Source organism: Eurytemora carolleeae, unplaced genomic scaffold (genome assembly GCF_000591075.1).
Source record: "Eurytemora carolleeae unplaced genomic scaffold, Eaff_2.0 scaffold10, whole genome shotgun sequence".
Classification (NCBI taxonomy): domain Eukaryota; kingdom Metazoa; phylum Arthropoda; class Copepoda; order Calanoida; family Temoridae; genus Eurytemora; species Eurytemora carolleeae.
In genome coordinates, this window is record NW_019396179.1 from 628517 (window position 1) to 652638 (window position 24122).

General features: G+C 30.4%; 1 protein-coding gene across 1 annotated transcript; it reads right to left on the bottom strand.

Moving 5' to 3' along the window:
* Positions 1-2510: 2510 nt before the first annotated feature.
* Positions 2511-24122, bottom strand: LOC111697340 (uncharacterized). The gene is made up of 24 exons (XM_023467308.1): positions 24115-24122; positions 23685-23894; positions 23183-23239; positions 21790-21926; positions 21493-21652; positions 20912-20998; positions 18505-18531; positions 17875-17910; positions 17199-17259; positions 15830-15930; positions 15218-15445; positions 14399-14442; positions 13998-14045; positions 12446-12502; positions 10945-11001; positions 10495-10552; positions 10104-10185; positions 9774-9835; positions 9459-9552; positions 8416-8548; positions 5990-6107; positions 4607-4680; positions 2955-3001; positions 2511-2563 (listed from the first exon to the last, which is right to left on the bottom strand). The coding sequence occupies exons 2-24, from the start codon at positions 23820-23822 to the stop codon at positions 2511-2513; spliced, it is 1959 nt and encodes a 652-aa protein (XP_023323076.1). The 5' UTR covers positions 23823-23894; positions 24115-24122.

The window sequence follows — 24122 nt, forward strand, 5'->3', positions numbered from 1 at the left end:
TAAAGAGCTGTTGAAAAGAACAAGAATGTTTTATATTAATTTCTTAAAATATTTAACCAGATAACTTTTCTTTTCTTATACTTGTTCATAAATCAGAATCAAAGCCGCAACAGTAATGTCGCAAAAATGTGACCTTCTCTTTCTGGTGTATTTGCAGTGTCATTGCGAGAACAAATACTACAAATATATTGTACTGGCGTCTCTAAAGATATATGTAGAAAGGAATCGTGATTTTGCCACAAACTCAAATTTTTAAATCGATGGTGTGAACCAAGAAATATATAGACCAGGAACCGCCATATCTCCTGCGTCAAATCTGTGTACTGCAGTGGGAGGAGATCAAAACATAGAATTCAGGGGCAAAGCATTATTTTTGAGAGCCCAAAAGGGGTAGAATAAAAATATAATGCTATTGTATTTTCCATATTGACCAGAAAGTCAAAAATCATATGCATTCGCTCTTACTCGATATATTGATTTGTTTTTTATTGGACTGCAATATCACATCAGAGCTTTAGACCTTTCCCTTCAACTTAATTGTGTGGGGGCACTGGGTTTACATTCCTCCCACAATGTACAGTACACAATTTGCGTACATCTGAGTTGGGCGTTCCTGTATATAGTTCCTTGGTGTGAACCTTTCATATTTCAAACTTTAATTATTTGACCCATCAGAATTCATAGTTTGTTACAAAGAATCAATACACAAAATTGGCATTGTCCCTAACTGTTATATATTCAGCATTTTTTATTTAAAAGTTTAAATTTTTCTATCCATAATCCAAATATATTCTATCTTTAATTAGAAAAAATTCGGATAAAATAATTACAAACCTATATTTGTACGTCCCCTGGACTATAAGACGAAATATATATTTAGAAATATTATTTTTCTTTAAAAAATATGTATATTTAGAATCTGATCAAAAGGTTTCGCTAGAAAAGAATATTATCATCGATGAGGATTTTCATTTTTTTTAATCGAAAGATTAAAATTTAAATATATTTTGGTGGCCAGTCGACTTTAAACACATTTTGGTGGGCCGGTCGACTTTAAACATATTTCTTAATTAAGAAGTAAAAAACTTGGTGTGATCTCAAATCTATAATTCTAAACAAACACAAGATAAGTTTAGCCACATGTATTTAGACAAGAAAAAAGGACGACCTATCTTAATTCGGAAGTTATAAATGAGAAACGTAAACAGTGTTTTTAACTATGTTAACCTGTATTTTATGCTGCTGTACAGGCCTGGCTCTAATCTTCTGATGTGTATCCTGTGGATTAGGTTTGACTCCTCCTGTATAAGGCGCAAAGATGAATCAGAGGAATTGAGTTTTTGTCACAAACTCAAATATTTAATGCCCATAACTGTGAAACCTGATGGCTCAAACCGTTGATATTTCAAACCTAGACTATTTAAACTGACAAAAATCTTACTTTGAAATATTTAAGGTCTACGACATTGGGTTGCAAAGAATTCAGGATTTAAAAAAGTTGCAAGTATTTATTATGGTGACTTAATCTTTTTATACATATTATTAATACCGAAAAATAACTGATTTTTTTATCCACTTTTTGCTTTGGAAAAATGAATTTTAATTAACTCCATGCGCGAGATCACTTTTATTCAATTTTTTGACTATTTCAAGGTTTCTTTTTAGAAAGGATGTGTACACCGATTTGTAAGGCACAAAAAAAATAACAATTTGTGTATTAATCAGGAAACAACTTAACAATTTTACCACTATAAGCTAGGGCGAATACAGAATTATAAATCAAGGGGGATATTCAATTTCTTAATTTGTAATTTTTGAACGGAAACTCAAAATATTTTATTCAATTTTAAGAAAATTTTTATCATACATTTTTACTCACAATTTCATGATCTTGGGTGTAAAAAGTTTCTCATTTATAGCGAGGCAAATAATTAACAATTTATGCCAGACAAAGCAGCCCTTGCAATTTCGCGGATTTTAATAAAAAATTGCAAATTTTTATAAAACTTGAACTGAATAAATTTAAATATCTAACTGTCTTGTGTTACTATTTGGGAAATTATGTTTTTTGTTGTAAATTTTATTTTTTTCTTTGTTTTCGGTTTAAATTTAAATTGTTAGGGATTAAAAATCTTGAATTTAAACCTTAAATAAACAAACAAGTACAAATTCCGGCCAAAAACCATATTGTCATTTACATGAATAGATATCTCAATTTCCAGATTTTTTTTATCTAAAGATCCATTTATTATATCAAATAATTTCATTTAAACAAATTAAAATTATTGAAATTTCTGAAGGTACAATTTTGTTCAACTTTCTTATGAAGTAAAAACAAGTATTGCCAAACAAAATAATATTTAGTCTTGGGAACCCTTGGTAAAGTAAGATTACCCGTAAAGCAGTTGTAAAATTTTTTTTTCCATGATTGAGTTTTAGATAAAACATCAGGATGTATTAAATTTAGAAAACAGACAATCTTTTAAATATTTAATGTTAAAAAATTAATTTTAAATTTTAGACCTGAAGTCAGCTGAAAGATTTGTTTCGTCGAAGGACATTCCTAAACAATTTTTGTCTTATTTCTATTGAAAAATGATAAAATATAAGCGATGTCCAAACTATGTTTTTAAAAAAAAATTCTATTTTAAAATGATTGAATATAAGCGATGCTCAACCATTTTTTATAATCTTTACAAAATGTCCAAACTATTTTTTTCTTAAATTCTATTTTAAAATCAACAATTTTGAAATTTTTGGTAAATGTGCGTTGAGAGCAACATTTTCGGTAAAATGTCTTTGTAAAAACCTTCAAACTAACTTTTTTTAAATAATAACTATCAACTTTTCAATTTTAATAAAAATGTTAGAATATGAGCATTATAAAGCAATATATTTCCTTGAAGAATTTTTTAATCATCTCCAAAATTATTTGATAAAAGAGAAAAAATTGCCTAAATTTTCTCTCCAGGTTTTTTTTCTCTCCCAGTCAGACATTTTTCTAGAAATATAACTAAATAAATCCAAGATTCAGAAACCTGGCTGAAATAATGAAACTTTTTTGGGGCCAGAGTTTTAAATCTGCTATCACTATGCTTTTGACCGTTATTTGAATATATAGAAACAAACCAAAACTGATCTTCTAATCTCTTCAGGACAACTTAATAATCTAATTATTTTTTTCTTTAAAAATGTGGACTTGAGAAACTCCGCGTCAGTTAAATAACCTAAAACGTTGACGAATCTCAATATATACAATGACGTTGAAGAAAAAGGAAAAAACCAATTTTGATTTTTTTAATTTTCCGGTTTAAAAGTTGCATAAAAAATCAGTTCTAAAGGAAATATTGATATATAGTTTTAAGTAATCCTTCGTTTGTGAGTGTTGCTTCCTATTCACTACAATACCCTTTAAACCTTTATCTAATCAAGGATGTTTAAAACCATTTAACATTCGTAATTTTCCGGAAATGTATGTAAAGGAAGCGTACGATAGCGTACACTTCTGCTTTTCGGCAATTAGAATGCCAGTTTAGAGATTAACACACAGAGTTCTCGGTCAAAGGTTTAAAAGATACCGCTGTAAATCTCTCTTTCCTGAGGCTTAATTGGAATGATGTTTACGGTCACTTTAAAACGAATGAAACAAAAACCAATATTTAAATTATAAGAATTTTATTAGAAGAAGTTCTGTTGCATTACAAGATGTTTTGCTTAAGTTTAGAAAATAATTTAAAGGGAGTGTTTACGAAAAATGAAAAGGGGTAAAGGTTTACGTCGAAAAATATTTAATGGTGATCGCTACTAATCTTACTTCTATCTGTTGCGTCTAAAGGGAGAAAATTGTTAAAAACGACTCATAGCGAAGAAAAAAATCCAGAAAGTTGCAATATTCGACTCGGATCGAAAAAAGTCAATTTAATTCCAATCATTCAGATATTACAACCAATAATCATCGATTTTTTTTGACGCATTCGTATACACAGATGATATTTCATAATAGTTTTTACTTGTTTAATGTAAGATGTACTTTAAACGACGAATTGCCCAAAGGAATTGAGTTTTTGCCACAAACTTAAATTTTCGAATTCCAATATATTAGCGACCTGATGTTGTACATATTTGATATTTCAAACTTAGATAAGTTAAGCTAACATAATTCATAGTTTGAAATATCTAAGGTCTATGAAATTTGGTTGGGACAACACAAGGACGAGAAAATCAGAGTTTGTTGCAAAGACTCAATTCCTTTAAAAGTAATATAAGTTTAAGTTTTCATGTTAGAATACCCATCTTAGTAAATACTTTAAAGAAATATTTTTGTCTTTATGATCTTTATATGGGGATTTTATTCTTAAAGAATACGAAGAAACTGAGATTCACAAAACTTTCTATATGTTTGAAACCTGATGATGAAAACTTTTGATATTTTAAACTCAAATATTAAAATATTATTATTATTATTATTATTATTACTAATAATGAAGTATCAAAGTTTGCAACATTAAGGTGCAAAATATAAGGATTAATTTGTGGCTAAAATTCAACAGAATCATTTTCAATTCTTAAATTTGTACAAAGTTTAAATAATATTAAAATATTAAACCTGTGAAACTCATCGCTTAAACTTCTCTGCAGTTTTTCATAGTTCTTGAGAATCTCAGAACTAATATTCAAAGTCTAAAATAAAAATAATTTCCAATAAGATATATTTAAACTAATTAGATATGTTTTAATATGCTTTAATATTTGTTGTGTACATGTCAGAAAATTACTTTAAACTCTAGTTATTCGAATTAATGTATAATTTATTTTGCATAAGATAAAATCGCACCCTGATCTCTAATAATTCTCCTTAAATCTATTTACTTGAAATGTTTTGTTATCATTATTGAAATTAGGTGGAAAAAATAATCAAAACAGCCAAGAGCTATTTTCCACCTAATTGCTTAATACTTGTACTGTTAATATAATCATCAATTTGTGATTGTAAACTCGTTCTGTACACAGATACATGTATTTTAGCAATAAACTTTATCTATCTATCTATCTATCTATCTATTAGGGGAGAGAGGAGATCTAGGTTTTTATGTAAATAGTCCGACTTCTTAACGCACGCGTATACATTTAAGAATAGTTTCTAAAAAGGCGAGAACCTCCGGATACAGAGAAAATGAAAGTTCGAATTTTATAAATCGTCGTGGCAAAATGTTCATATTATTACATGTGTTTTTCTTTATTTTGTTACAATAAGCTTTCTGACAAAGCATAAATAATACAATGTTAATCTTGTATAAGTTGAAAAATTTATTCTTTAAATTTACCCAAAAAATGTTCAATCCTAGAAAAAAATTATAGCAGTAATTTAATGTAATTGATGTTACAAAGTAAATAGTTTCCATAGTAACTTATAAAATCACATATTGAGTGAACACTATAGTTTCAGTAGAAGTAAAAAATTACTGTTATAGCGCTGATAGTAGGATTTATCTCTAATTGAATAATGCCATAGATAGAAATGGTACCGCCATGCAATTTCTATTGGTTCAAAATAGACACAAAACACATGGCTGAACCCTGATTGGATCAGATGCTAAACTCGGCATACTACAGAGCGTCCCATATCATATTAGACTTTCTCCAATCTTTAACGCCCAAATACGCATATAATACTCGAAAAATCTAGCATTTTCTGCAAGAAAATTTTTATTCGCCAAATCAAAATTTTCAAAATGATTCATTCTTCTAAAATTTGTCTGATTGTCCTCCAAATCGTTATTTAGACCCATTTTAACGCGGTCTAATTTGATGTGGGACACCCTGTATATTGCAGAAATAGGTCTGTTTACACTGCACACTAGTTGCGTCTCATGTTCATTATGACTATTTAAAGTCACACTTTGAGTTTAAAAGTCGTCTTCCTAAGTTCCTTTTCCAAAATTTTCTGGTTCTCACTGTAATTATGTCTAAAAAAACATAACATATTTACCTCATTGCTATTTTCTGAGTTAGATCCTTCAATTTGTTGAATAATTTGATCATCATAAACAAAAACTGGAGAAATTCGTGATTTATCTTTTGATACAATCCCGTTGGGTCCCCTGTAGCTAAACAAGAAACATATTTTTAAAAAAAATAACAATTTGTTTTCTAGAAAATCCTTGGAACTGCAAAAGAATTCTCAGAAAATTACGAATCTCTTGGAAATGCTTTAAAAAATATCTAATTTTGGAAAATTCTTTTTTTTTGAAAAGTTGATTAATTTCTATCAGATTACGCTTTACATTTATGTAAATTGAAGATTTATAGCCGAATCAAAATTAAGGCAACATACAACAATTTTTGAGATTCTAAAGATTCTTATTCCTATTTGGAGAAGAGGGAAGAGATTGGGAAACATCATCGTCAGCTCGCCTATACACACAGACAAAATGAAGGGATGAAATCTTTTTGTACAGTGCATGGTCGGCAAATAGAGAAATGCAGGCGATCTTTTTATTTTTGTTGTTAACAAGAGTTTTTCGAATTACAAGTTTACAAGTAAACTCATAGACAGTTATTTTAAAGATTTACTTTGTTTCCATGATTATGCGTATCCATGATGTTTAAAAGCTTGTTAGTCACCATAGTTTCAACAGAAGTAAATATTTCCATTTACTGATAGCGCCGATTGAAGGATTCATAGCTCTTATTGGATAATGACACAGAAAGATATATGTTACCGCTAGGCTATTTCTATTAGTTTAGAATAGACAACAAACACATGACTGATCCCTGATTGGATCAGGCTCTAATAGACTCGGCATACAGGAGTGTAGAAATATAGATTTAAATCGAAAGTCGTCTTCATTGTATTGATATGTACACAACGGCTGCATGATATTTACAGTACCACTGCAACACACAAAAAAAATTAAATGAAAGCAAAAAAGTGTTCTATCTTTCATTGGAACAAACCCAAATTTACAAATCTCTTTATATTTTTAGCCATATGGTTTAAACCTTTGATATATCAAACGTCAACTATTTGATCAAACAGAATTTACAGTTTAAAATAACAAAGGTCGACAACTTGGGTTGCAAAGATGAAGTGATTCAAAAATCACAGTTTGCGCGCGGCAAAAACTCAATTCTTTTGTTCTTATTTCTGACACTGCTCGGCGTTATTTCAATTATTTAATTTCCATTCTCACTGGACCTGTATATATATCTAGATACATTTTACTTAGTTTGTCACGCCCCCCCCCCCAAAAAAAAAAAAGATTATTAGCATTTTATACTTAATTAATGTTTCGATCTCAGGCTAGTTTTTGGCAACTGTAAAGTTGTATACAAACTTTATCAAACTTTTTTTAAAAGACTTAAAAGTTACGGTCATAAATATAAAATGAAGTTCAGAGTTGGAGAAGAGTTTATTTATTTATTTATTTATTCATTATATAAGTGCTAGGGATGTTAACGTTTTCATTTTTTGAAAAAAGGTCGTTTCAATATGAAAACGACGACGAAAAATCGAAAACAAAACGACCGTTTTTTAAACTATCGTTTTTATAAAATTCGTCGTTTCGTTAACGATCGTTAACGAAGAGAGGAAACCGACCTCACGGGCATCTGCATTTATCATTGAGTAGTTTTTAAGGAAATATCAAGAAGTTTTAACTCCCCCGGACAACTGTTAAACTTCATGTAAGACGACATTCAGTAAAGTTGCATGTAATTCTTTATTCAAAAACGATCGTTTTTTCAAAAACGACTGTTTTTATAAAGTTCGTCATTTCGTTAAAGATCGTTAACGACAACCATTCGTTAACGACGACCCTTCATTAACGATCGTTAACATAATTGTCAATAATTTTTTTTCAAAAACGATCGTTTTTTCAAAAAAGGTCGTTTTTTAAAAACAATCGTATAAAAAAGATCGTTATTCGTTTTCTAAAAGTTCAAAACGAGTGGGTCGTTTTCAAAAACGATCGTTTTTTCCGAAAACGAAACGATCGTTTTGAAAACAATTGAAAAAAAAACAAACAAAAAACGATCGTTTAATGATCGTTTTCAAAAACGATTAACAACCGTGCGTCACATTACATGCTACAGAATTAGGCGATAATATCAATACAACAAAGACAAGCTTTTTCATTAAAGTGTTGATTGTTAACAAGCTTTTTTCGAAGTTTTACAAGTAAACAAAGCCAAGCTTTTTTAGTTGACAGCTCCTCTTGGCTTCTATGTTTATGTTTAATAATGCTGCTTAATAGCTTCATATAAATCAAATTTAAAACCAAAAGTAGTCTTCATTGTATTGCTATAATGGCCTACAACTTATGAAATAAGAATCAAGAAAGTGATTTTGCGCCAATTAATCGAGCAATAGCATGTTTTTACAGAAAAAAGGACCTCTTTGCGCAAAAAATGTGCGCGCAACTTGTTGGAAAGGGGGGGGGGTANGGTGGAGCTAAAAATGCATTTTTGACATTGCTCCACTTGAACTTGTTGTGATCTGTCCTGGTCTCTGGTCTGTGCTCACGAAATACTCCAGCACCTCCTGTAACTAGAAAAATTAAAATAATTAAATTTTGTAAAATAATTTATTTTTCATGTTGCAAATTGATATTCAAAACTTTGTTTTTCTTAATATATCCTTAAACAGAGTCGCGATAGTTCTGATTTAAAATAGTAGCTCAACCTAATGTGAAATATGCTCTATTTCGTACATTTTTATACGGTTTACTTGGAGTTTTAAGTAACCATTCTTCAAAAACATGGGTATCAGAACTTGCATTTTAAAGTTTGTCTCATTTTTATAATTTTATTTGATTTTACAACTTTTCAATTGGAATGTTATAAATTTTTTTTTACAAATTGAGTGTGTAATTTTTGGAAAATGAGTATAAAACATGACAGATGGAACAGGGGTCTAAAGGATGGCAAGCTCTCACTCAATCGATCAGAATTATGCCAATTAAAATAGGACTATCAAAAAGTAATAGTCGCGTAAAACCAAAGACCAAGACGCCAACGTCAAAACTAAAAATGTATGCAACTTTTAAGATAGTAGTCTGGATCTCAGTGGACCCAGTTTGGAAAATTAAGTTTCAAACCCTTTGTAAAACACATATTATACAATTAAAAGTCACGAAAAATTTTGTTATCGCAGTAATTCCTTCTTAAAGGTTTTGTAAGCGTCCATACAAAGACGACATTGCCCGATTCAAAAAGGAAACCCTACAAGGCCTGTCCGATCATGAGCATTTGGCATCAATGTTTATAAATTTAAAAACTAATTTTTTTAAATTGTGGTTTCTAAACAAAAGTGTGCGCATTTCAACTGCAGGAAAAACGACAATATCTTCAACATTATTGATCAGTAAAGGTTTAAAGGTCATCTTTGCATGAAGCTGGTTAATTAAAAGTTCAGCGTACACTCCCTTTAATAAGAACACAATGTCTAGAAGGTATACCTTGATGTGGTGAATTTAAAGTTTTCTCTAAATCTCTTTTCAGAATAATGTCGGGAGGCTTACCGCGCACTTTCTTCACATTCGGCAAATTTTCCTGGAAATATTTCAAAGAGAAATCTTCAAATATTTCTTATTGGATATTTCATTTTTAAGAATCAACCTTTAGTGGGAACTCTTATACGAAAATTTAGATTTTTTAAAATTTAGATTTTTTTGTTTTGAACTTTAAATATTTAAATTTTTGTAATTTAACTTGAGCTAGTAGCTCTGATGATTTTTATAAAAAAATTTGCAAGAAATTGTAATTTGTAATACCTGTACAGTAAACCTTTCCATAGGTTTAGTACAGAATAGATCATCAACCTCACATTCACTCTCTAGTATTATATAGCTAGGTCTAGGTCTAGGTCTAGGTCTAGGTCTAGGTCTAGGTCTTGGTCTAGGTCTAAGTCTAGGTCTAGGTATATTTTGTTATGTATGTGTCTATGTCCTAAGTCTAGATCTAGGTCTAGGTCTAGGTCTAAGTCTAGGTTTTTTTGTTATGTCTATGTCTAGGTCTATGTCTATGTCTAAGTCTATGTCTATGTCTATGTCTATGTCTAAGTCTAGGTCTAGGGCTAGGTCTAGGTCTAAATAATATATTACCAAAGGAGTTTCCAATTGTATCTGTTTCAAACTTCTGTTTTTTCTTCAGGGACTCTCGTCGTGTTGAAATCATTTTCTTCACCTAATATATAAATCAATATTCATCTTCTATAATATGATTAAAGGAGTGAGGGGGGATTATTAGAATAATTCAATCTCTATATTTCTTTTTAGAAATGACAATTAGTATTTCGTGTTAAAAAGTCCAAGTTTAATTTTTATAATATATCTCAAGAAATCTATCTATGTATACATTTTCTTAGAATTATAATAATTCAAGATAATTTGTTTTGATTGTGTGTTTAGAACCAATTACTCTTTGTGGGTTCTTAAAGGTTAAAAAAAGAAAGATATTCATGGTTAGTGTTTAAAAGCTATATTTAGAACTAACCTTGCACCATGTACTTTTAGTTCTCTTTTTTTCAATATCCTGATGCACCATCGAGTCCCTTGACAAGAAAAGTAAAAATTAAAGCATTTGAGTCTTTGCTACAAACTAAAATTTTCTAATCTGATAAACCTGAAGGTGCAAAGCAATTAATATTACAAACTTGGATCATTTGATCCAACAGAATTTACAGTTCAAAATAGCAAAGGCTTATGATTTTGGGTTGCACAAATACAGGGATTAGAAATTCAGAGATTGTGGCAAAGACTCAATTCTTTTGAGTTAGTTTTAATTTATTATCAGCGAACTTTCAAATTTAGATTAAGGTTGGTAGGATTAGTTTAAGAAATTTAGCTCTGGGCGATTAGAAAAGGAAAGAAATATTAAATGGTATACATAAATGTAAAGAATAGCTAGGGTTGTTGAAAGAGTTACCATTTATATTGTAAAAACCTGAGGCTTGTTAATGAATGTCTCCGAGGTCCTTCTCTTGTATCCCAGCCTTCACCTCTAAATATTTAATGATAAAATTGTCTATCTATCTGTCTATCTGTCTATCTATTTATCCTTCTATCTATCTATCTATCTATCTATCTATCTATTAAAAATAGTTTTAATATCATGAGTATGTATCAAAGAGAATAGAATATATATTAGAGTGGAATTTAGACAATCCCGGCCTCGGTATGAATTTTCTCAGTCCCTTTCAGCCTGAAAGGGAGTTCAAAGTGTACAAATCATGTAAATGTTCACAAATTATATGCAGCAGAGTACATTAATACAGTATATTCCTTAGACTATCCATTTCAATTTCGAATTTTTTAAAGCTTTTAAATAACCTTTATAAAATGAATTAGGTGAATAAAAAACATCATTTGATTTATAGTTATAACGGAAAATCATCGTTTGTAAAGTGAAAGGCATAGTTTCGATGTGAAATGATCATTTGTCAATTATAAAACCAGCCTATTTCATAATTTGGTTTTCTTTAATATTAATTTTAGATTTTCTATAAAATGATATTCCAGGGCCCAAAAGGTTATATAGCACAAATACCTGCAGTATGGAAACAGTACAACAAAATGGCCGTTTTACACTTTTTTCTAGTAAATTCCCCTCTAATTTATATTCTATTCTCTTTGGTAAGTATAGAAATAAAGTTTAATTTCATTAATTTTCCGTCAATTTTACTGTTTTTTGGCTTTCAGAGAAGATTGTTTTTTTCTACATTTTTCCAAGATTTGTTTTCAATGTGAACAGATCTTTAGTTTTCTCTATATTTTAGTAATTTGAATTGATTGCGAAAGACTGAAAATTCTTGTTGACTACAGAAGATAATTTTTAATTAATTTTAACAAAAAGAATGTTGGGAGGGGGGGGGGATTTTTTAACCTTTAAATCATTCAACCAAAATGCATTTTTTAGTTTAGTTTTTGCTTATGAAAATATGGTGAATCTACAAGCTGAACTTATTTTTTATTTGTGTTTTATTTTTCAAAAATTATCGCTATACTTGACGCCAACTTGTAAGACGTAGGGCCGATGGGCATCGTTTTGGATTCCTTTTTGGGTTCCGTTTAAGGTTTCGTTTTGGATTCCGTTTTGGGTTCCGTTTTGGATTCCGTTTTGGATTTAGTTTTAAAGCACCTTATTTATTATCTATAAAGTTTAAAACTATTTCAAAACTGCATGCTCGATAATTGATATGTATGCTTTTATTGTATTATACACAATTTTTACTCTGACCAAAGATTTAAACCAATAATTTAGTACACCTTTAAAAACCTTAAAATCTTAACAACCATGAAAATGCATGAACGAAATCTCAAAAGCTATTGAATCTTTTCTCGTTACTCGTTAGTCGTAGGTTAAGAGTACGAAAGGCCCAATTTGGTTTTAACACGGCATAAATTAAAAAAAAATTTCTTTTAAATTTAGTTTTCATAATATTTACCTGACACAATCAGTAACTGAGGAACTTCGTAGAACATTTAGACCAGGAGTACTTACACTACAATTCAACAAGACCATATTTATTTAATATTTTATTATGAACCAGGAGTACTTACACTTTAATTCAACAAGACCATATTTATTTAATATTTTATTAGGATTTTTATTAATATTAAGCTCAGATTTTAAGAGTAAATTAATTGGAATCCGAAGAGGCCATACGGAACTTTTCTTGGAGGTGTTAAGAATGAAATACCATTAATAACTTTTTGAAATTAAATGCGGAACCTTTCTGAATCAATTTTTAATTAATAATGATAATAATAAATAAATGATAACTATAGATAACTATGATAAATGATACACAGAGCTAGGTGTGACATTCTAAAAAATGTTGACTGGACGATTCCGGACCATTTCCGTATGGAATAGTTGTCCCGTAAGCTTTTTATAAAATATTTAGCCCCAATAGCTTGTAGCTTTTGTATATTTATCTATAATTCGCCTCAGAAAGGTTACGGGCCCTTAATTTCCAAAAGTTGCATGTTAATGGTATAATATTCTTAACAGCTTTAAGAAAGGTGTTACACCTGTGAGAACTAGCTAGGAAATCCAACATGGCCTGGAAATCAAACCAAGCTAAGAACATTCCCATGATTCTACTATGTTGTCCAATCAAAATTTGTTGCAAATTGGTCAATCCATACAAAATCTTAAAATTGAGTAGCATTAATTCTAAGCCTTGGCTGGGGCTTTAGTGTAAACCCACTCCGATATACACCTTTACCATCGTAATCTTGCAATCATTAATCTTATTGTTGGATGAAATCTTACACTACCGGTAGATAAGATATCATTAAAAACCGAAATGATTTTATTTGACGTGCTTACTAGTGCTTACGTATTTGTTTCTAAATATATCAACTACGTTTTCTAGTTTCGTCGTAGGTAAAATTTAATTAAATGTCTATTTCCCAGATTCTATTACCTACCATGAATATTGTGGTAAATAACAACTTTTCATTCGTCATTAAAGGGACTATACGCATAATTTCATTAATGGGACTGTACGCATAATTTCATTAAAGGGACTGTACGCATAATTTCATTAAAGGGACTGTACGCATCATTTCATTCAAGGGACTGTACGCATCATTTTATTAAAGGGACTGTACGCATAATTTCATTAAAGGGACTGTACGCATAATTTCATAAAAGGGACTGTACGCATATTTTAAAGTGTCTGTCCATATAATGAGCGGCAAAATCAATTCACAACGGCAACCTTATAAAACTGTTTACGATCAATTAAATAAACATCTTTGTTTTAAACCTTGAAAGTTTTCCTTTATTTAAATTGAGGCAAATCGGTCAAGGGGTGTAAGATCGAGACATGATATGATATATAAACAGTAAAACAAACAGTTAAACAAAGATTACTACTATATATATATATATATATATATATATATATATATATATATATAAGATTTAGTCACTAGATTTGATCAAAACTTTAAAATTAACTTTATAGATTTGTAATGTCGTCTTCCCTGAAGTTGTACGCCTCCAAGGGTAGGGATGCCGAAGAGCTTGAAGTGCTAAAAAATTAATATTAAATAATAATCACTAAATTCCCCCCCCCCCCCCGCCAAAAAAATACATTTTACTTTTAAAATTTTAACACCCTTTAAAAAATAGTATTGAAATGTGTTACTGAAAGAGCACAAAAACTCGCCAAAAACATTAAAAAAGTTTTTAAAATGTTTTATGACTTTTTGGCTCAAGGCTATTTACTTTTCTTTATTTGAAAAAAATGTTATCAAATAAAAAGTCATTTTTCCAAAGTGGGGGGGAAATCATCCAATAGTTGTAATTTATCCGATATCAACCGATCAAAATTGTATGGTTGTTGGTTGGCTATATTCCAATATGGCTGATGCATGATACCCACCTTGATTGAAGAATACTTGAAGTTAGATACATGTCACTCAAATTCTAGAAAATAACAAATAGAAGTTTTGTTTTTCAACAAGAATAATTTACTTTTAAGAAATATAAGAAAAAATAAATGTAAAACAGCTCACGTTCACAATATGAAATTGCAGTTGTTGCAAAAACATGTCGATATTTGCAAAACTAGGCAAATAAAGAAAAAATCAGAAAAAAGAGATGAGTGTTTTATAATCCTTATATCTTTGCAACCCTATGTCGTAGACCTTACATATTTCGAATTAGGAATTCTGTAAGCTTGAAATATCAAAGATAACACCATCAGGTTGCAGTGATATAGGGATTGTGAAACTTTAGTTTGCGGCAAAGACTCAATTTCTTTGTTTAATTTGGGATTCTTTCGGCGAACTTTCAAATTTAAGAGATACATTACTGTTTTCATGTTTTTTTTAATCCAAACAAACGAATAAAAAAACATACCCAAAAATCATAAAGGAACTGAGTTTTTGTTGCAACTCTGATGTTCTAATCCCTATATCTTTGCACTACTATGTTGTTAGGCTTAGATATTTCAAACTCTGAATTGCGTTAGATCAAATATCTAGGTTTAAAATATCAAAGCTTCACACCATCAGGTTGCAAAGATATAGGAATTATAAAATTTGAATTTTTGGCTTGGACTTATTGAAGACATAAAGGATGCAGGCCGTTGGTACAACATATTGTCTTTATGAATAGATTTAGTATAGTTTTTAGCATAACAGGTGTCAGCTGATCTTTGGTCTATTATTAATCATATTAATTTCTTATTCAAAAGTACCTTAAAACTATAATCATCTTCCTGTTTATTCCAAGGAAGAATTTTTCCCCTTCCTTCAATTTTCTCCTTTCTTAATTCAATGTTTTCCTCTTCTCTGCCTAGTATCTCCTCATTTTTTCCTCTTCTCTCCTCTCCTTTTATCCCCTTCAGATCACCAGATCTTTTCAGTGGATCAAAATGAGGAAACCTTTTCCCGGGATCAGAGATACCATGCTCCTCCATACCAGCCTAATACAGGAGGAGATATAGGAGATAGAGTAGATATAGAAAATGATATATAGTAGATATAGAAGATATGGCAGATAGATGAGATATGGGAGTTATGTGAGATATTTAAGATATAGGAGATAAATGAAATATAAAAGATAGGAAATACAGAGAAATAGGAAATGAGATATATAATATTGGAGATATAGGAGATATAGGAGATTATAGGAGATATAGGAGATATAGGAGATATAGAAGATATAGGAGACATAGGAGATATAGACAGAGGGAACTAGGAATACTCGAGATACAGAGAATACAGAAGATACAGGCAGGGGTTATGAACATGAAGCGTGGGGGGAGGGGGAATTTTTTTCTAAATACATGTTTATAGTAAGGTGTTACCTCAAGAAAGGTTAAACGCTTTTGCAGATGTAGATTTTGATCTTTTAACTGTGAAAGTTCTTCCATTAGCTTGCATAGTCCGTCCAGATGATCCAACCCAACTGAAAACATTTCTATTAATTTTTTTTTATTTTTGCTGGAAGGGACGTTAAAGGAAAACTGAAAGGGAGTATAGGGTAAAACCTGAGGATCTCAGGTTTTAAACGATATCTATAAGACATCATATCTTATGTTTCTGTCTCGAGAAATTGACATAAAACTGTGTCAAAATTAAACGAAAACGGACATATGTCAGATTTTGTATGAAAGTTGTAGGTTTAAACAGATCATATTTAGCAAATACGCAACTAATCTGAAAACGTTTATAACTCACAAGAGCCTGAGAATCTCAGGTTTGCTCATATTATAATTTTTTATTTTGCATTTTGCATTTTTAATATAATATAATTGATAATATTTTTACATATAGTCCGTATAGTCTGTATTACATCACAATTTCTTCAGCCAATGACAATGCAGTGTCGATGTCACGTGGTACAGACAGACATCCCGTGACCAGTATACTGCACTGCCATTGGCTGATATTCTGATGACGTAATTCGGACTATACGGACAAAATGTAATAATATTATCAATTACATCTATAAAAAATGCAAAATAAAAATTGAATAATTATAACAATTATAACAATATTTAAACAATACCTCTGGTATTTCCAATATTTAAACTATATCTCATGTAATTCCAATATTTAAACTATATCTCATGTATTTCCAATATTTAAACTATATCTCATGTATTTCCAATTTTTTGACTATACCTCATGTATTTTCAATATTTGAACTATACCTCTTGTATTTCCAATATTTAATTTATATCTCATGTATTTCCAATATTTTAACTAAACCTCATATTTCCAATATTTAAATTATATCTCATGTATTTCCAATATTTAAACTATACCTCATGTATTTTCAATATTTAAACTATACCTCATGTATTTCCAATATTCTAACTATATCTCATGTATTTCCAATATTTAAACTATACCTCTTGTATTTCCAATATTTAAACTATACCTCTTCTATTTCCAATATTTAAACTATACCTCATGTATTTCCAATATTTAGACTATACCTCTTGTATTTCCAATATTTAAACTATACCTCTTCTATTTCCAATATTTAAACTATACCTCATGTATTTCCAATATTTAAACTATACCTCTTGTATTTCCAATATTTAAACTATACCTCTTCTATTTCCAATATTTAAACTATACCTTATGTATTTCCAATATTTAAACTATACCTCAAGTATTTCCAATATTTAAACTATACCTCATTTATTTCCAATATTTAAACTATACCTCTTGTATTTCCAATTTGTTTAGTTGGAACAGATTCCTCTAGCTTTGTTGGACTCAGTTCCTAAAATGAAAAAGGAGTCATACATGCGCGCTTTGGCAATTTTGTCTAGCTAAACCAAAACTTCATGAGGTTCATGTTTAGATAAAATTTTCTTATATGTCTAGCTAAACCAAAACTTCATGAGATTAATGATTAGATAAAATATTCTTATTTGTCTAGCTGAACCAAACCTTCATGAGGTCCATGTTTACATAAAATATTCTTATTTATCTAGCTGAACCAAAACTTCATGTGATTCATGATTAGATAAAATATTCTTATTTGTCTAGCTGAACCAAACCTTCATGAGATTCATGTTTAGATAAAATATTCTTATTTATCTAGCTGAACTTCATGAGATTATTGCCAAAAGTTCAGAATAACTAAAGCAAAAGCAATTGTTATTTAAAGTTATCATTAAAAATTAACATGTCTAGGGTTACAAAAAAGTAAGTTGTTGCACTCATGGAGATAAAGTAACTTGTTGTGACCTTCGCAGTGCTGGGTTTCCAAGTTATTTAAGCATATAATTGTGAACTTGTGATATAGACATTCTATACTCTATAAATGAAGATTCACAAGAAATCACGTTTCTCAACTCTTACTCTTTTAACCCTTAATTATAAATAGAGTTACCTGCTGGGTTTCTTCAATATATTTACAAATCGGATCCTTCATTAATTCTTTCAACTTTCTTATATTTTAAATATTTAAATTCAATATTGAAATATTTTGAAATATATATATACAGGATACCCCCATAGTCAAAATTAGGAAAGTAACGTTTAACTGAGGCTTCTTAGCTCAGAAACGTGATTGAGAACTAAGAAAACTTAAAGGGACTGTAAGCGTAATTTCAATTGACCTTCCATCCTCGATTCACAACAGTATCCTTTGACTGATTATGGATGTGGTCATTTCCTTATTCATCACTGGAGTTTTGTTGAGAGCTTTTTTTTCATTTAGGAACATTAATTGTATCTTCTGAAACCACGTGTAGTATACCGAACATTCCAAATATTTCAGGTCCTCTGTGATCATTCACGTTTAAAGGGTATCATTGTGAATCGGACATTGTCCTCTTTTCACATAAAATTAAGCTACAGTCCCTTTAAGTAAAAATTCAGGATATTATGAATATTTTGAAATGATGAACAATCCCTTTAAATATATTAAAACAGAAAAAATAAATCCTTTTTTTAAAGAAAAGAAGAGAAAAGTATTTTCTTCTTATTTAAATAAGATTAGGATGAAAGAAATTAATTCCTTTTCAAACTCTAACGATTCCACGAACTGAAAATCCGATATTTATTAAATTAAAAAAAAAATAAAATCTCCGCAATATTATCCAATTCAAGATTAACTGAAGTATATTAAAGAAAAAACCTCATCCTAAGAAAAATTAGTTTCATTCGCAGAGCTGAAATAACTGGTTCTTAGGGGAAAATTTTGAAAATATTGGTTAATAGTATCCAAGAGAATGAGAAAAACGTGCTCATAGATGTTCAAGTTTTCATTTATTCCTCCCGATTTTTTTCTGTGTGGGATTTTCAGAATTTTATACACAAACACATTTCGTTCACAATTTTCGCGAATTTCGATATACTTTTGACAAAATTTTCGACCTCATTTTCGCAAAAATTTCGTCCCTTTTTGCCAAATTTTCGTTCAATTTTTTTTATAAAAATCGACTTTTTTTCTTTCGCGTCGATAGTATATAGTTAATATTTCATAATATTTTTGATTTTGTTTTTTAAATACTTTTCGCTGGCGTTGGATTTTCGAACATTCCTGTAAAATATGAAAATGTCGTCTTCATTATCAAAAATCCTCGAAACAGGAATAAATGTTTTCAAAAGTAACTCTCAGATCATGAAAAATACAAAATATTATGAAATATCAACTATTTACGAATGCGTCGAAAAATAATCAATGACTATTGTTTGTAATACCTGTATGATTTGTTTGGAATTAAAATGATTTGTTAACGATCCCAGTGGAATGTTGCATCTTAAAGAATTTGTATTCTTCGGTATTAGTCGTTTTTAACAATTTTCTCCTTACACACACAACAGATAGAAGTAAGATTAGTAGCGATCAAAAGCGTTTTTTTTATCGCATTAAGCCAATACCCCCTTTCATTTTTCGCGAACACTCCCTTTAAAGGTGTTATTTTTTAATGAGCAGGCCTTGAAAAGTTGGACTAAGGACATGTACCACACTCTCCTATGTATCAACTCGCAAGGGCAAAATCAAAGGGAGGAACCCCCCCCCCCCCTCCAGCCTATATTAGAAAAATATAGGTCTAGCTGAACCAGAACTGCATGAGGTTCATGATTAGACAGAATTNCCCTCCAGCCTATATTAGAAAAATATAGCCCAGCCTGGATAGGGTTAATTTTGAAGATCTGAAGGTTGAATTTGGCTTTTCTATCTTGAAAATAGTTCGTGAATGGTATATTCAATGATATGGCAAAGAATAAATATATAGCTACAGGTATTATTCAATAATGAACTAAGACCCAACAAATTCTGACTGTTGTTTCTTAAGTATCATCCTTTGTGGATAATACCGTAATATAGTATGACTGGTTCAGGATTCTTGTTAAAAACATAAGAGTTAATTTAATATGCAGACGAATTATATAGATTGTTTGTTTGTGTAAATACTGTTCATCTATTACAGGTCGTTCAACTGAACATGACGATTTAAAAATGACTGATCATCGTTTGATTGTGAATCTTTGATAAATAATCTCTGAGCGTTGAATCTTATTTAACCCTATCTCTGCTGGGGTACTTGAAAACCAAGATATGCTGGGGGGTCAATTTTATGTTTGATGTCAAAATATGACAAATGATACATCATTGGAAAGCTCTTGTGCTCTACTTTTAGAATCTGCAAAAACATTTGCAAAGGAATTGAGTTTTTGCCACAGACTAAAATCTACTGATCTCAATATCTTTGCAACCTGATAGTGCAAACCTTTCATATTTCAAACTTAGATTATTTTATCTATAAGTATTAATAGTTTGAAATATCTAAGGTCTACGACATTGGGTTACAAAGATATAGAGATTAGAAAATCAGAGTTTGTGGCAAAAACTCAACTCCTTTGCAAAAATTGAATTGTTTATCAAAAAATCCATTTATATAGTAAAAATGTTTGCAAAAAAAATTTGTCCAAAAAATGAAAAATTATACATTTTTAAAAAGCCCTTGACCATGCCATTTCAAATATGCAAAAAATTTTGGAAAATTTTAAATAACCTGATTTTTAATCAAGAAAATCTAAAAATGTGCGAATTTCCTTTGAAAGGTTGTTTGCAAAAAATTTGCATTTTTTTCGCAAAACTTGTGCAATTCGTTTCCTTATGTTAAAGGCTTTCCAAAAAGCTAAATTCTATCAAAATCTGACAAGTGGAAGTGGGTCAAAACAAAGATTTAGTTTGTTACAGGAAAAAGCAGTCATTCAGGCAGTGTGCCTGAGGACTCAGGCAGTTAGTATTAAAGCCCNGTTCTAGGTTCTAGGTTCTAGGTTCCAGGTTCCAGGTTCTATGTTGTAGGTCCCCCCCCCCAGCAGGAATAGGGTCTAATATTTCTGCTAAGACTGCTATGTGTAAGGGATGTTAAAATAAAGTTGCCATATATTGCAAAATATGGAATTTATTCCTTTAGAAAATTATCTTCTTCTTCTAAAGCTTGTTGTAGAACTTGATCTTTTGTTGATAAATCCCATTGTCTAGCTGATATCCCGCTCTATAAAAAAACATATATATATATATATTTTTGCAGAAATTCAAATATGAATCTTCCTTTGTATTTCTGTTTACATTAAAAGTAAATCACACGGTATCAGAAAAGTTGGATTTTTGTTTCTTGTTGTTTAAAAAAAATAGCCAAATTATATAACTTACATTTTTTCCGACAGATAATAATTTTTTATACAAAAATAAAAATGAAAAATGGAACAAAAAATAATTAAACACATAACTACTATTTTATATCAAACATAATCTTTATTCAAAACGGCTGAACCGATCGGGCCCCAATTTTGTGTGTGACACCAGTGAAGGTTTATAAATGATCAAAATAAAAAAATCTGTGTTTAAAAGTGTTTTAATTTTGTAAAATTTTGAAAATGCGCGAAAAAATATTATGAAATCCGCAAACTATTTTGGTTTTGTTTAAGAGAAGATGCTCAGAGATAAAGCCACAAGCGCCCTACAAGCATAGTTTAGTTTAATTTGAACCTGAGAGGATTCAGTTGATGGAGTAATTGATGAATTTGATGATTTCTTAGAGCGATCTTTTTCTCCAGAAGATGTAGATGATCGTTTAGCATCTGACGAAGTGGTAGATGAACAGCGTCTGGATACTTGCTTCCCAAGATCAAGAGATCCAGGTCTTTTTCTACAATTTTAAAATTAGAAACGTACATATCATAAAATAAAAATAAAAAATAAATAATATATATGTATGTAAGGGTGTATGTATATGACATCTAGAAATAAATAAAAGATATTTTTGATTCGGTCAGTTGTCTTCACCTTAGATGAGGTGCTGGTGAGTTTTTGATTTTCTTATCTTGCTTTGGAGAAGGTTTTACTTGTATCTTCTCTATTTCCTCGGAGTTCAACTCTTCTGATTCAGCAAACACAGGACTAACGTCATCCATATTCTTTAACTGAAAAATCTAGTTTAAAAATGAATTAGTTTCTATCGTCTTTCTTCTTTCTTGTCTTTCTCATTCCTTCTTCTAAACCCTTTGTTATTGTAATGGTAATATTTAGTTTCTCTCGTATCTAAACGAAGTTTACTAATCACAATTTGTACCTGTTATCTTTGTAATTTTGATTTTATTTGGTTTTACACTTTTAAAACAATTATTTCTAGTAATTTTTGGTCGTTTAAGAAACAAACTCATTCACGACTACTGACTCACAAGAACATCTAGTTTCTAAACGCAAAATAAAGAAACAAGCAAGATTACATAACTCAGCTCTGTTAGTATAACTTTCAGAAATTCTTACTTTTAAAGCACTGATGATGCAAAGTGAAGAAAGCAATTGTGTGAAACAGTTGCATAGTTATGGCTTAAAGTCTGAGCGAGGTTGGTTGGTGTAGATTGAAATGTTGGTATTGATGTAATGTATTTGGTGTAAATTTTTTTTATCAAAAACTTAATATATATTTACAAATTACAATGCCCCCTCCTTCCCCCTGCTTTACTAACACTGTATAAATAAAGCTTTTTCCCCTCCAACAGGCTTTCTGACGCACTATATAAACTTGCTACAGATTTTAAAAACTGGGATGGACTCCCCCTAAAATCTTTCCAGAAGGGACTGATTCATAAGGTGTCAAGGGTCTGTTTGCCTTATACAGTCGTAGGTATACTTTACTACTTGCTCTTACAGCTTTAAAGTAGGCCCAGTACTGGTACAATACCCCTGGAAAAACTCCCACAGAATAAAGGGGATCAACTCTCACCCAAACCCACCCCTTCTATCCCCCTGGACCTGGTTTTTTGAAATCTTATTTATGAAAAGCCTTAGCTTTAAAGTTTAGAATGCATGGTTCACAAAGGAATTGAGTCTTTGTCACAAACTCTGATTTTCTAATCACTATATCTTTGGAACCAAATGTTGTAGACCTTAGATATTTTAAACTATGAATTCTGTTAAATAAATAATAAGAGTTTGAAATATCAAAGGATTACAACATCGGGTTCTAAAGATATTGAGGTTTAAATATTTGATTTTGTTACAGAGTTTCAATTCATTTTTAAATATTATTTTTGCAAAAAGTTAAATGTTGTAGGAATGGTATTCGTTAGAAACATCCAAAATTTTAAGAAGGAATAACTTTTTTATTGTTGACACTTTTCTAAACTTTTGTTTACCTAAATAATTACTTATTATGAAAAAAAACTTATTTTACCGAGTCTCTTACATGAGTTCCAAATCTCTTTATCGGATATTTCAGCTGCATAGATGCCTAAAAAAAATATCTAAAAACGATATGAAAGATTAAAAAATAATGTGAAATATTGATTAAGCCAAGAAATATATAGACCAGGTACCGCCATATTTCATGCGTCTAATCTGTATACTGCGTAAGGAGGAGATCAAAACAAACAATTCAGGGGCAACGCATTTTTTTTTGAGGGAAAAGAGCCCAAGGGGTGGAATAAAAATATATTGCTATTGTAATTTCCATATTGACCAGAAAGCCAAGAATAAATGTATTTTCTCTAACTTGATATATTAACTTGATTTTTGTTGGACTATAATATCACATCAGAGCTTTAGTCCTTTCACTTCAACTTCTGTGGGGGTACTGGGTTTGTTAACATTCCTCCCACAGTGTACAGTACATAATATGCGAATATCTGAGTGGGGCGTTCCTGTAATAGTTCCTTGGATTTAGCAAATAAAATGACCTGAAGGTTTGGTTTAGGTTCATGCACCGGAAGTGGTTTCCTCTGAATTGGACTTCCAGATCCAAATCTTGCGGATTTCCCAGACATATCGTCTTCCTCGGGTGTAGGAACAAGAGGACTGCTGCTTTTAGCTCTCATTGTGTCTTGTCTAGCTTCCTGAAGAAGCTGCTGAGGACGATATCCTCTTTTTTCTCCGGGTACATGACGAACCTTGAACCGATGAATATATAGATAATGCATCTTTAAGATTTTCTTCGATCCTTGAAATAATTCGCGGCATTAATTTTTCAACTGAACACTTGTAGCGATAATCCAAATACCAAAGACGACATCCAAGTTATTTTTCAAAATTCATGATTATGTGAATACACTGTAGATTTATTATCATTTTCTGTGCATCTGGTAGTGTCCTATAAGGTAGTACTGTTACCTGCTTTT